Consider the following 16,024-nt stretch of genomic DNA (forward strand, 5'->3'; position numbering starts at 1 on the left):
TGCGCCACATAGAATTGCATAATATTCCATAGAATATTCTGCATCTGTTGAGTACATATTGAATCTTCATATTCCAGCTCATCAGGCGCGATATCATGATATCTTTTATATTGTTATAGTATTCGAAAAATAAAAAAAAATGTAGTAATGATATATACTCTTTTATCATTCTATATAAAATCATTTTTTAAAAAATATCAAATATTTTTTTTTATATTTTTTTGAAAATTCGTTTTCGAAATTCTCCCCCTCCCCTCCAAACCGCCAAAGCCTAACTAACAATCATTTTTATACTTTCAAGTTAAAAGATTCAATTCCTCACTTAAGCAAAACTTGTTATCCAATTTGATGCCTCACATTTAGAATGTTGCACTTATTTTCTTCATCATTGTTTCTACAAATTCTTTTGGTTCAATTTTTTCGTTAATTTCTCCAATCTCCGAATAGAACTTCAATGTGTTATTCACCAATGTTTCATCAACCGTCTCTCCCAAAATTTTCTGATCAATCTGGATACCAAAAAATAAAGATCCAAAAATTAGGTCAATATTTATCCATGTCCACATGAGTGCTTTATGGTTATAAACAAATAAATAAATTATAACTAACATATAAATTGAAAACAAGAGAGAATACCATAGCTAATATTGCATCCTTTACTTGATTATTCAAATGATCATATACCTGAGATAAATAAAAGAGAAAAAAGAGAATAAATTAAGAAAATTTCTTTACCCACCTCCCTATGGGTGGTCACCTCCTGCGAAAAACCAAAACTACCCCTGCTTCGGAAGTTCATTTCCGAAAGCGTGTTTTTTTAAAAAAATTGACTTACTTCGGAAGTTCATTTCCGAAACAATTATTTCGGAAGTTCACTTCCGAAATACTGCGATTTCTGCAGATTTATCAAAACACTCCCCCTCCCCCAATCATTTACCCTAAATCAAAACAAAAAGTGGCAGAGGCGAAAATTTTTGCAAACAGAATTCCAAAGCTGCATCAAGGCTCCAATCACACTGCTAAACAACATTCAAAAGCCCTCAATCCTAACACTTTGTAAGTTTTGAAATTTTTAGATCTATTATTCAAATGCATGTTATATAGGGTTTTAATTGCATAAATGATATATGGCTAGGTTGTTAGTAGTATTTAGGTTGTTTAGAAGCATTTTGATTTGGTTTGAAGGTTGATTTAGGGGTCTGCCATGGAAGTTGCAGGAAATTGCATCGCAGGGGTGTTTCGGAAGTTCATTTCCGAAAACACCTCCATCCCAGTTTTCGGAAATGAACTTCCGAAATATATCAGAAGTTCAAATTTTTTTGTTTTTTATTTTGTCTCGCATATTAATCGATTTCAATTGTTTACAGGAACATGTCTTCTAGAGAGGGCGCAAAGGGAAGAAAGGATTCTTCAAAGAAAGAGGTGAAAGAGGTGAAGGAGGTGAAGGAGGTGAAGGAGAAGAAGAAGGTTTCGACCGGCTCTACTTCTCGTTCCCAGGGGGCCCGGATGCTCAAGCTCAGTCTTCAGGCGTGAGAGTCGTGATCAACGCTGATGGTTCTGAGACTGAGTGAGATGAGGATTGGTATAATTATCTTCATTCGGAGGAGTTCGCTCGTCGGGAAGAATAACGTGTTTTTTTTTGTTTGATGTGTATTTTGTAACGCTCGTCGGGCAGAATAACATGTTTTTGTTTTGTTCTGATTTCGGATTGTATCGCACAGTGTATTTGTATTGGATTTATCATGTTAGTTTTTGGAAGTGGTAACCGGGGTCGGAACATATGACGGATGAGGTGGATGTCTGGAGGAAGTAGAACTGGAGATACGTCCACCACGAGACAAAGTAGCCAATCAATGTAAGCTATAGTTTATGATTATCATCTGGGGAGGTCATTTCTAAAAAATCAAGATTAAAAATAATAAGATTTTTTTTCCAATTTTTTGTAATGACGTCCCCGGATGATAATGATAAATTATAGCTTACATTGATTGGCTCCTTTGTCTCGCGGTGGACGTACCTCCGGGTCTTCTTCCTCCGGACATCCACCTCCTCCGTCATATGTTTCGGCTCCGGTTACACCTCCTCCGTCATTTGTTACTTTCAGTTGTACGTATTTTTATTAAAATAATAAATAAACCTTTTGAAATTTGGAAGCCTTTTTTTCTCCCCACCACTGTCTCATCCCCACCTACCCGTGTTTAACAATATGTAACTTTAATTTTATGTAATATTATCGTTGTAATTTTCACCCGATTAAATAAAGCGAATTGTTCATTTTCTTCTGTCCAGACCTATTTTCGGAAGTGCATTTCCGAATTCCTCCAAGGGGGGTGCGCTCGGAGATGAACTTCCGAAACACCACATTTTCTGAAAAGTGACTTTATTTCGGAGATGCATCTCCGAAATCAATATTTTATATTAAAAAAAACACGTTTTCGGAAGTTCATTTCTGAAAACACCTTTTTCAAAAAAAAAAGTACAGTTTCGGAAATGAACTTTCGAAACAAGGGGTATTGTGGTAAATTCACCGGAGGTGGCCAAGAAGGTTGGGAGGTGGGTGAAGAAATTCTCTAAATTAAACTCAGAAGAAGAAGAAAAAAAAAAAGCTTTAGTGTAACAAGGATCTCATGACCAACCAAGTCATAGAAGAATAAGAAGCTAGTTTCTTTGAGAGAAGGAAGACTAAGTCTTGGGATACAGTATTTATCAAGATAGCTAAACATCCATGAGAGACGAATGGTCATAGTTTTATGATTTGACCATCTTCTAAGCAATTCTCTTAACAACACTTCATCTTTCTTTCCTTCCAAAGACGGCAAAACCGTCGATGCGATGTACTCATGAATGCACTTGCTTGTACTTTTCATACATTTGTTCTTGAGGATGCTCTAGAGCGCTCATATTGAAGATGATTCTGCATTACGATATAAGAAATATGGAATCAAGAGAATTAAACCTAAAACGAAAAACAAGCAAAAAAAAATTGAAACGTACGTGTATAGCATCATGTTATCCTCAGAAGTGAGGTGAGTATCATGCAAGCCTTCTAGATTAGCATGGAGCTTGTTGATGCGCTTCTGCACAAAACTCCATCCTTCTTCAAAGTCGAATACTGGCTCAAAGTATGACATGTTGGTGAATTGAAGAAAAATACCTAAATCTGCATTCAAATGTGAAACCTATACCTAACTTTGGTTATCATTAGGGTTTTATAGGACAAATCTATTTTACAGATAAATCCCTAAAACTTAGCATATAAAATCTATTTCATTCATTCCTTTAAATATCGATAAATATTACATCTAATAAAAATCGAATATCTTTAAGGACTTATTATCTTATTTGATTTTTTTTGTATAATAGATTGGTAGAAACAATTTTGAAAAAACTTATAATTAGCGCTACTTTGAATTTTAAAAACTACAGTTACAAATAAAAAGTTTTTTAAATTTTTTTAAAAAGAACAAAATAAAATATATAATAACAACCAAAACCAATATTTTAAAACTCGGACCGGTCATCAATCCGGTCAAATTATTAGTTCATTGGATACTGATCGGATTACATGACTTCTAATTCAGTTTATACAAATTAAAAAAAATTTAAGAAATAAATTTTTTTTATATAAATTTCATTACTATAAAATTTACAAAAGAAAATTCTATAAATTTATTCATGCAAATAAGTTGAATAGCAATCTTAACTAAAATTTTAACTTTTAAATATAAGAATGAAAAATTTAAATAACAATGTTTAAAAAAAAAATTACCAAAAAAACAAGTTTTTTAAAAAATTTACCAAAGTGTCTAGGTTTTGCAGGACTCCCTAGAGTATGCGCCAAACCATTTGGCGCATTAGTACAAATTTTTTTGAATTAGCCAATTCATTTGGCGTATAAGTGCTAGAAAAATGTAAAAAAAAAAAAAAAGAGAGAGAAACTTGTACATTGGCGCCAAACCATTTGGCGCATACACCTACTTTTATTACTAATGCGCCAATTCATTTGGCGCATACTCCAGGGGGTCTTGCAAAACCTAGACACTTTGGTAAATTTTCTAAAAAACTTGTTTTTTTGGTAAATTTTTTTTAAACCTTGTTATTTAAATTTTTTTCTAAATATAATAATTTAATGATGCTCATACTTTAATAAAAAAATAATAAGTAATTGTATAATATAATAATACCATAAACTAATATAGAATATAAATAATTAAAAATTTAGATAAAAAAATAAAAATTTATAAATAAAGGTTATTTGGTGTTTTAGTAATTGTTTGTTTTATTTAATTATTATTTAGTGTGATAATTTATTTAATTATGTGCTATTATGTTAATTTAGCTATTTGAGGAATTGGTAGAATAATAGTGAATTAGCTAAATGAGCCTAATTAAGTTAGAAAGAATAGTTGGTGGGTTAAGCCCAATATCAATTAGAGTTAGTAGAGAGTTTGTGAGGTAATAACCTAATTAGAAGAAAAGAGAGAAAGATAGAAAGAGGAGAAAAGAGGCTAAGAGAAGAACAAAAAGGAGAGAATTGTAGATTTCTTCAAGAGGGTGGATTGAATCAAGAGGTAAGAGTTAGAATTCAAGTTAATATAGGTTACATGATTGGGTAATGTGTTTGTTATGTAATTTCTTCATTTTTCAATTTCATGAAAATCTAGAAATGTTAGGGTTTATGCTAGTTTCTAAGGATTTGTGAGTTTAAACATGATTTTGATGATGAATGTTGTTAAAGGATGATAAATACTGGTTATAATTGTTGTTTATTGATGACTGAAAGTGATTTTGGTTAGAGGGATATGGTTTTCGCAGTTCTGTGTTTGCTATCATTTTTCTGCAAAATTGCTTGTCCGCTAAGCGGAGCTGCAAAATGTTTCGCTAATGTTTCAAGATACATAAATTTTTTTGAGAGACGAATGTTCTTAGTTTTATGATTTGACCATCTTCTAAGCAATTCTCTTAACAACACTTCATCTTTCTTTTCTTGCAAAGACGGCAAAACCTAGTGACAACAAAATCACACTGCCTATTAGTTTTAATCCTATTGAGAATACACTGATACAAGATGTTAATTTAGCAATGTTTCTCACTATTGATGCAATGTACTCATGAATCACTTGCTTATACTTTTCTTACAGTTCTTCGTGATAGCCATCAGGCTTTGCCGTGCGCATATTGTAGATGTTTCTGCATTACAATTTAAGAAATATAGAATCCAAAAGTTAAACCTAATACAAAAACAATAAAAAAGGAATTGAAACGTACGTGTATAGCATTATGTAATCCTCAGAAGTGAGGTGAGTATCAGGCAAGCCTTCTAGATTGTCCTGGAGCTTCTTGATGCCCTTGTGCACAAAACTCCATCCTTCTTCAAAGTTGACTGGCTGAAAGTTTTGCATGTTGGCGTATTGAAGAAAAATACCTAAATCTGCAATCTGCATTCAAATGAGATAGATATTGATCGAAAGAAATTCACAGTAAAATTGAATTGAGAATCATAGAAATAGAACCTTTGTGAAGAGAAGGCTCTCTTGAAAAATAGTAATAGAATAAAAAGATACCTAAATTTGGTTATGGTTAGGGTTTTATTGGAGAGTATATCAATCTCTTTTACATCTAAATCCCAATAAATTAGCATATTAATTAACATCGAAAAGATTTAAAAGTAAGCAAGTGGACTTTATACAATTAAATCTATTTCCTATAATTATGATATCTTTAATTATGTATTATTTCATTCGATACTTTTTTGATAATAAATAGTTAGACACTTTTTTGACAAAATTTTTATTAATGAAATAATTTTTGTCACATTAGTGAGTTTTAAAGAGATTTTTTTTAATGGTGAAATAATATATTAATAAAAAATAGCGAAAGCTCACAAAAGAGTATACAATGAGGCAACAGGTATAAAAAATGTCAAGCTAACAAAACAATAGTCAACCGAGGACTAGAGAAACCAAAACAAGAAAGAGAAGGAACAACTATAAACTACCACTAATCAACAAAAGTTAATAACAAGGAAAATGAAGTCCAACAACTACTCACACAACGAGACAACACTCAACAAGGACCAAGTTAGAGCTCAGACACCAAACTTACTAGCAGTATACCAAAACCTCAAGAAACACCAATGAGCCACTGAGACTTGGGTATCCGGTCAAAAATATCGATTCACTATCATGGGAGGAGCTACAGCCCAGCGAACCCGGGCACACGCCCGGGCTCAACCCCTCATTTCGTTGTATATTCCCCACCTAATAGTCGATTTTTAGACAACATCAGGGGCAAAATTAGTAATTTTTAAACAAAATTAAAGACAAAATTAATAAAAATAGGGTGTCAAATTTTTGGACAAAATCAAGGGCAAATTTTTTTAGACAAAACCAAGGGCAAAATTAGTAGAAATAGGGTGCGAATTTTTTGACCAGGCTCCCTAAATTTTTTGCCTCCGCCACTATCACTATTGATTTAGGTACAAGATAAAGTTCTGAAGCCAATCGAAAAAGGAAAAAGAGTTCAAAGAGGATATGTTAAGAAACCAACTCTATGCCAAAAAAATACTCTTATCCTCCATCTCTTTCATATTTATTGATGAACTGGTAAAAAGCTTATTATTGCGAATAGACCAAATAGTCCACACACAATATGCCAACTCATAATAAACTTACCTCTAAACAAAGTCAATAAGCCTTAGGACCTAAAGAAAGGAAAAATTCAAAAACAAACCTAAGGTCCCAAGGAAGAAACAATTGTACCTCTAACCACCTAAAAACTATATACCAGACACTAGAAATCAAACTACAATATGTCACAAACAAATAAGAGTCTGACTCAACCCGGTCCCCACATAGGATACACAAGGTCCCTAATCAGCGTATTTTAGTAAACCATCTTTTACTTTGTGCCACAATAATTTACGACTTATCATATTATTTACATTGCTTTTAGTGTGTTTTTAAAGTTAAGTTTAAATTTGCTTTTATTTTATTTATGTTGGTTATTTTTGGAATAAGCTGTATTTTGATACCTTCTCACTCTGTAGATCAAAACTTGAGCTACAGGATGTCGTTTTGCGCGTTCTAACATGCATTGGTAATCTAAGAGAAAAACTACAAGTTTGACGTTGATGTTAAAAGCCAATTCAGAGTGTGGATGATTCAAATTATCAATTTTTTCGTTTCTGACTTAATAAAAATGAATTTGTTAGTTTTGGGCCAACTTATGTTTTTTTCCAGCTGGTTCTCTTAAAGCATAATTTTATTTATTATTTAAGCTAAACTTAACATTGGGGAAAGTTGGAAAGTTCTTTTACAAAATAGAGACAACATTAGGATTACATAGCTGACTAAACTCCAAAGTTAATATATGTTTCAGAATTTTATCAAGATTTTGAGGTTATTATATTATCCAATTTTTAATCGATTCTTTAAATTCTGTTTTATGTACCTTGTTTGCTAAATTCGAATTTCATATGATAGGATTGATTAAATTTGATTTATGTGTGTTCCTTAACTTCGCGTGTTAACTTAGCTTATTCGTTATCTTCGTCTGATATTCACCTATCATGCTTAATGCGGTAAATAGGAATATAATTCACATAATATTGATTATGCTTGTCTAATCGAGATTATAATCAAATAGGAATTGAATCCTTTTAGGGAGATTGTGATATAATAATCGATGATAAGTCGAAAATGATTAAACTAGTAGATTAATTCGTTAATTGTAATCGTTTTCTTTACTTTCAATTGTCCGAAAAACCTAACCCCTCTATTTCGTTACTTTTCTTTGGTTAAATTAACTTAGAGTCCTTGCGATGTACTCTAGTTTCACTTTCTTGTACTACATTTTATTTACTCATTTTTGACCCGTGTGCGACAGCGAATCAAATTGGCGTCGTTGCTGGTGACTATTTGATAATATTAACTAATTTTAGAATCCAAGTTTAAAGTCTTCTTATTTTTTTTATTTTGTCTTTTTAATTGTTTGTTGATTTTCAGGGTTGTAGTATAGTGGTAAGTATTCTAGTGTCAGATGATTTTGTAAGCTACTGTTTTAAATTGCTCCGATTTTTTTTCCAAAAAATGAAAAAAACATCTAAAAATAATACTCTTTTAGAAAAGACTTCTAAGAGATTTCGACCCTAAAAATCGCAAATTCCTTTTTTCTCTATTTTATTTGATTTATTTTCAATTTCTGTATTTAAAACAAAACCAAAAAAATTTCTAAATTATTTATTTAATTTTATTTGATTTTCAGTCATACTTTCATAATTTTTAGATTTTATTAGTGATTTTATTATTTATATTTAATAGTGATTTTATTTGATTATGTGTTGATTTGATTTATATTTAGATTTTATTAGTGTTTTTATTAGTCATGTTTGATAGTGATTTTATTTTATTTTGTATTGATTTGATTCTCTTTTTGAATTTAATAATCATATTATGGCTGATCAAAATAGAACCTCAAGAAAACTTGTTGCACCTGATTCACTTTTTATTGATTTTACTTCTTTGTCTAATTTTGATGACACTTATACTTGTGATGTTTGTAGTGATACTCACTTATTTTCAACTTGAGCTAAAATTGAAGTTGCTTTACAGGTTGATATTTCTTCTGATATTTCTACTGACAAAGTTGATGTTGCTGATATAAATGTAGTTCCTATTGCCAAAATTTTGCCATCCATTAAGTAATCATCAACTTTAAAATTTAACTATCTCCATGCAAATCTAAAATATACATCTGTAGCATTGGAAGAAAAGTTACATGTATATACTAATTTCATCTAAACTTGAATCTGAACAGGAACAAAAGTTGTTACAAGTATTGAGGAAACACAAGAATAAAATTAGATAGACCTTGGATGACATTCCATGTATTAGCTCATCAATGTGTATGCATCATATACTAATTGAGGATGAGAATGGGGAAAAAATTAGTTAACCTCTTAATTGAGATTTATATTGTACCTGAGGACAAAAGGAATACCACTTTCACTTTTCCATTCAACACTTTTACCTATAGAAGAATGTTCTTTGATCCAGGAATGAAGAGTGAAGGTACTAATAAAAATTTCAAAGTTAATGGACACCGCCTTAAGCTATTCCATGAGAGCCCCATATTGAAATAGGAAACTATAGAAGAGCTCTCATTGAAAAAGACTACTTACCTAGTCATCCATCCGCCTTGACTCCTCAGATATGTTCTTTCCTTTCTCTGTCTCTGTCTCTGTCTCTGTCTCGGTCTCTCTGTCTCTCTCTCTCTCTCTCTCTCTCTCTCTCTCTCTCTCTCTCTCTCTCTCTCTCTCTTATTTTATACTCGTTTGTTTCATTGAGGACTATGTGTGTTTTAAGTGTGGGGGAGGGATGTTTGTGTGACTTCGGTCATGTTTGTTAGTCACTCTAGAATTTGATTTGACTCTTGTTGAAAAAATTTGTTTACTTGTGCACACTAATATGCTAAATACAATTTATATTTATAATTTTAGCCACTTAGCCAAAAAAGTCAACCTTGAAATTATCACTCTTTGTTTGAAACCCCCTTTGAGTCTATTTATCCCATTTTTTATTTATAATTCATTACAGCTCCTAAAAGTGAAATCAATATTATGATGCTATTTAAGGGGATGAAGGAGTCTTATTTAGAGTTGTGTAGAGTTGAATTAGTGTATTTGTGATATTTTAAAAGTTGACTGAAAGAAAAAAAAGAAAAGAAAAAAATAAAAAAAAGAAAGATAAGAAGGAAGAAAATTCATATTACTATCATATTCCTTTTGTAAAAAAAAAGAAAAGACAATTGAGAAAAATGAAGAGAAATTGGCTGCAAGGAAATTGTTGGAAAGTGATTAAAACGATGATTTGTTTAAATCACGCAGTTCCTTTCAATTCTCTTTTGTTTCTATAGATTTATACTAGCACCCCTTAGAATTTATCTCATTCTTACCTTGGCCACTTTTTAACCCGAATAAAGTTCTTTTGATCTTCGTGTGCATGTACTGCAAGTGTGGATGTTAGGATCCTTTCAAGCTTATTATGATAGTGCTAACTATCATGAAGTGCTTTGAATGTAAACAAATAACATAAACACTTGACAGTTGAGAGAATTTATATCCAGTAAGGATCTCACTACTTATGATGTATTATTTTGTAAATCGTTCTCTTATTTTCTTTGATTGTCACATGAAGTTATTCATTAACTCCATATTTCTTGAAGCTTAGAATGAGAATATTTGCTTACCCCTATGTGATCCTCAAAGTTTTGCTCGGGTGAAAAAGTTCAAGTATGGGGAAATTTGATCAGTGTATTTTAATACACCATTTTTTTACTTTGTGCTACAACAATTTATGACTTCTCGTATTATTTACGTTGTATTTAGCGTGTTTTTAAAGCTAAGTTTAAATTTGCTTTTATTTTATTTATGTAGGTTATTTTCGGAATAAGTTGTATTTTGATACCTTCTCACTGTGCAGATCATTACTAGAGCTACGAAATGTTGTTTGACATGTTCTAATATGGATTATAAATCTAAGAGAAAGACTTACAAGTTTGATGTTGATGTTAGAAGCTAATTCGAGGTGTAGAGGACGAAGAAGAAGAATCTCCATCATTAGAGTCATTCAACGCATTTGCAGGAACAATCCCCATTTTTGTCACTACAAGGAAATGAAAGATACATTATGTGGATAAGGAAACACACCTAAAGAAAGATGGGAAAAATCGAAAGCGTAGAAATATCAAAGAAAACTCGAAAGACATAGTGGCTCAAAGATATGAACCCTAAAATTACAATGGGGAGATAAGACTGAAGGTTGTCGACATTTGCAAGAGAAACGAGGTTACAAGATAACAATAAGTTCTAAAGAGGCATGAGAATGAAAAGTTCATTTGAAACAAAGTCGCCTTTTAATATAGGAAAGTGAGTCGAACCAATCGACGATCCAAATCACAAGGTGATGGGTAGATGGAAAACAACAGTCAGACTTGTGCATTGAAAATATCACTTGAGTGCACTCATATACCCTAGCCTGTAAAAAGGGAAGTCACGTGTATCAGATCATACTAAGTGACAGGATGACAAAACCATCATTTAATGCACTTGTCTCCTACACCCTTCGCGACAAAATCTAGAGCTCTCCACGGCTATTGGTGGCCATCCCAATGCTTTGCGGCCTTCACGAATTTAAAGACTAGTCATCGGTCGACACTTCATGAAAAGTTTAGGGAAAACTGTTCTGGTTCAACCAAAAGTTCATTTAAAAAGGTTTACTTATTATTCTAAAAGAAATTTAATAGCTGTTTAACACAAATATATATATATATATATATATATATATATATATATATATATATATATATATATATATATATATATATATATATATATATATATATATATATATATATATATATATATATATATATATATATGTATATGACTTAAGGTACACACTTTTCATGTTTCATTCTAGTTCTTTTTAGACTTAGTTAACTTTGGCATTAGAGTATTAACCTTTTAAGTCTACTCCCGTATTTCATAGTATCGAAAACTTGCAACACCGTATTAAAAATCCAATATCATAATTCAAATATAATTCTACTTTCGATCGTAACATATTTCTGTATTAATCGTATTAATCGTATTAAATTTATTCTGTTGGTGATTCGATAAATATTTATTTTTAAATATTTCAAGTTATTAGTGATTTTATAATAACAATTGTATATCACCAACAACCTAGCCTTATCGAATTACCTAAGATATGAATGACTATTGCATTTTCATGTTCTTTTTTTAACATAGCTACTATATATAGATTTATTTCATCTGTATTATGTTTTGTTAATCTTAAATTAATATTTTTTATTCGAATTTTTAAACTTTTTTTTTTCGTTTGTAATACATTATTCATCTTAAAATTTGAATTACCTGTGCGGATGCACGGGTCTTCTACTAGTTTTATAGAAATATGCTTTAATAGACAATCTTAACTTTTATAATTATGATGAGGTCACAAAGTTGATTGTGCATCCGCATGGTGTGTTGTGGTCCTGATTGGAATGCAATACATATTGATTGACTAGATTAGTGCTAAATGAATTCCAATAAAAGAAAGATTAGTGCTTAATCCATGTATTAGTTGACTTAACTTATTGTATACTCCGCAGGCACATTGACACGTGTTACTCCAAATTTGTTGCGTGCATTCTAAGGCAACCACTTGGCTATCAGACACATGGCAAGACCAATTGCTCTTGTCATCAACCATGTCATCACACTAAAAATAATAATATTACATGCTTTCATAATCCAATTTGGTGAGTGAATGACTCAATCTTTATGATCTAGTTAGTACAATGAATCTGTAGAGCCTGTATTGTAAGCTTCATTTATTTTGGCTCCATTATTTTGGAGTTATGCGTTGACAATAGACATATTTGAATGAATATAGTTCTTAATGTGCTTAAATATGCTCTCATCTCTAACTTAATTACAGAGTCAACATTGAAGACAAGTTACCGAAAAGAATCTAAAATTTGTTAGAATTAAATTCTAGTTTAATAATATTATAATTTGTCATAGTTAAATCGAAGTTAAACATAATTTTTATTTATTTTATCAGAGTTAATTATCACAAATCTATACATAATTTTTAAAAAAATTAAGACGATTCAGATTAACTAGAGAAATTTATTTGTCATCCTTTAAATTAAACTTGACATTTATCATTTTTTATTATCCTAGAAATGTTCTTGGTGAAATGAGAATAATTTTTTTCAAATGAAGTTTTCTATAGTTCATTTGAAAATTTCAATAAATCGCAATTAGTTTCGGAAAATTTTAAAATTTATGATAAAATATTCTAAATTTTGAAATTTTTGATAAAATCTAGAAAATTTTGAAATTGCTGCTAAAATCTTTAAAAAATTTCTGGTAAAATCTACTGGAAATTTTAGGTAAAATCTCTTAGAAATTTTAAATCTTTCGACAAAAATCCCATTATTTGATAAAAATTTCTGATAGGTGCTTGAAATTTCCGATATCACCTAGGAGATTTCAAATTTTTTGATAAAAATTTTGAACAAGGTTATTTTGATCTTTTTATATACTTTTGGAGGGTGTCATGAATAAGTGTGAGATAATAGGTTAATTTCTCAATTAAATAGTATTCCGTGATGCTTATCAATAAGATGAAGCTAATCAAACTGGTTTAGCATTTTGATTTCATATATAAGAAGAAGAAAAAAAGTCATTAAGGGATCTCAAATTTAACAAATCAACTCAAGCATGTTGATTACATAAACCCAAAGTACATATAATTAAGATTAAGATCTAGTAATTAACAACAAACAAAACAACTAATTTTTAGTTCTTGAATCACAACAAGTAATTTCTACCACAGTTGAATTAATTTCCTCTATCTTGAACAATATTATTAGCATTTGGTGTTCTATCAACCTCTAATTCTCTATATCTATGCAAATACCTTCTCATTGGTTCAGCATAATCATCAAAGCCAAGTGTAGCTAAAGCCCAACAGATATCATCACCATTCACTGTCTTTCTTCTTTCCTTCCTGCATTTCTCTGATGCTTCACTTGTCACAAAGCTTATGAACTCCGAAACACACTCTTGCATTGTTTCTTTTGATTCCTTTGAGATTTTTGCATTCTGTGGTAATATCTGCTTCATTATCCTCCCTACATTTGCTATTGGTAACAACCGATCTTGTTCCTTAATGCCACTGTTTTCGTTATCAAAAGAACTTCCTCCAATGTTGATGTTGTTGTCCACCATTTCACTCTCTGGAATAAATTTGATTGAAAGTATTGAAGAATCAATTCATCAAAGTCAGACAGAATCCTCATATATGTATGTATAGATGTGTCAATATATATACCTGTGCAACAAGTGCGCCTAGTCACATATTTTTATATATATATATATATATATATATATATATATATATATATATATATATATATATATATATATATATATATATATATATATATATATATATATATATATATACTTCTAATAATTTGCAAGGTCCAAAACAAAATCAAAATTTAAAGACACTCCCTAAGAAGTTGAAGTTACTTTTAGTTGAGTTGTAAATTTTTCACAATGAATCTATTTAACCGTACACTAATTGTAAAATAAGTGTATGGAGACCTCGTTGCGATAGGTTAATCATTAAAATGTGTGAGGTCGTGTGATGTCAACCGCTTTGCACACTTTCAAAAACGATCCTAATGTAATCCCTTTTTCCTTTAAGAATAGGCAATTTTGTTCTTCAGATATGCCGAACCCCATCCGATTAGATCAAACGACTATCTGCACAATGTATTTCATCTTAGGCGGACAATTTTAATCGTTCTTTCTATATTAAGAGAAAAACACTTCTATTCATGTATTTAAATATATTCTCACTTTCATCTTACTCATCATTTTTTTTTATTTACTTCAGCATTAGAGTGTTAATTTTATAGGTCAGTCTCTTCTCTATCATATCAGAAACATAAATCTATCGCAACAAAATATCAATTCATTATTTTATCAATTATTTCTAATTCTGAATCGAACAACGGCGGTTTCTTCAAATCAAATAAATTTTATACAAAATAATATTATTATAGTAAAATTACTATAATGAAGTGAGTTGTATGTGTCGTATTCAATGTGACATGTAAATGATGGTAACCAAAGCCGGTCGGCTATGGAAAAGTGGGGTCTGAGTTAATTGGATTATAGAGTCACTAATTTTGTTGCAAATTTTAGACAAAATCATTGTTAAGTAGCTAATCTTAATTTGTATTAATTTGAATGGTAATGGATGCTGAGATGGCTCTTGAGGCAGTTGAAATGAGTATGGATAAGAAATATGATCAACATCCTTTGGAAAGGTCTAAAGATGCAAGTAACTAAAATGATGGTACGTGTTGTTAAAGTTAGAATTATATATCAACATCCACCTAAGTGACACCACCAATAACATTACACCAGCATGTTTAAAGTAATATTTGTCTACAATAAGTGTATCTTATTATCATAGGGACACTTTACAATTTAGAAAAACAAATATCATTACAATATGAGAAGAAGAAAAAAGTCACTGAGATTTATTGATGGTTTTTTAATGGTTCAAAATTTAAGGCGTTAAAAAAAAAAATTTTCAAATTTTTAGACCACTCGATATAAATCAAAGTGCATTCTCTGTGAAATTTTCTATGTGAAATTTGAATACATTTTGGTTACTGCAATATAAAATCATTAAAATGGTTGTTATAAAAGACATCATTAATATAATCTACATGATTTGTAGAAATAAACAAAAATTTAATTATGATCTGTCTAACAATTCCCTAACTAAAAGATCATACAAATATATAATTTTATGGCGTAAATATGTTTTAAGCCCCTAAATATACTAAAATTTGTTTTTAGTCGTTTATGGATGATTTTACCTTAGCGACAGATTTAACAACATTGTCTCTATATAATTAATTAATATTAATAATATAAAGTTGTAACAAATTGATATGCAACATGGCGTGTTAGTGTATTTGTCACACTTACATGACATTGTCATTTGTATGCCTAGTCATAAAAAAATTTCATTTGTACGTTTAGCTATAAAAAATCTTTTATGTTGTGTGCGACGTCAGCTTCTATTAACAGACATTAATAAAAATAATTAAAAGTGTGGATGAAAAATATAATGATTGTTTTAAATAAAATTTTCAAAGAACTAAAAATGAATTTTGATATATTTAAAAAGAATACAAACATATTTAACATTCTTATTATGACATGTATACATAATTTTAAAAAAAATTATTTATAAAAGATCATGTGATTAGTGTTGAGAACAAGTGTGAGGAAGAATTCACACATTAATTAAAAAAGGGAAGAATGAACACTTTATAAGTGAGAGAACCCACTCACCTATAACCTTAAGGTTTTGGATGAGTGTGTGGTGTGTCTCTCACAAAGTGTGTCCCGAGCGTA

At 30.4% G+C, this 16,024-nt stretch overlaps 1 protein-coding gene and 1 pseudogene across 1 annotated transcript; both read right to left on the reverse strand.

Annotated features, from left to right (window-relative positions):
• Window positions 1-359: 359 nt before the first annotated feature.
• LOC131595376 (cullin-1-like) lies at window positions 360-3,131 on the reverse strand (annotated as a pseudogene).
• A 10,107-nt stretch (window positions 3,132-13,238) lies between these two features.
• LOC131603089 (nuclear transcription factor Y subunit B-5-like) lies at window positions 13,239-13,896 on the reverse strand. The gene has a single exon (XM_058875346.1). It carries the CDS (start codon window positions 13,805-13,807, stop codon window positions 13,418-13,420), a length of 390 nt encoding a protein of 129 aa, XP_058731329.1. The 5' UTR covers window positions 13,808-13,896; the 3' UTR covers window positions 13,239-13,417.
• Window positions 13,897-16,024: the final 2,128 nt, after the last annotated feature.

Source organism: Vicia villosa, linkage group LG1 (assembly GCF_029867415.1).
Source record: "Vicia villosa cultivar HV-30 ecotype Madison, WI linkage group LG1, Vvil1.0, whole genome shotgun sequence".
Classification (NCBI taxonomy): domain Eukaryota; kingdom Viridiplantae; phylum Streptophyta; class Magnoliopsida; order Fabales; family Fabaceae; genus Vicia; species Vicia villosa.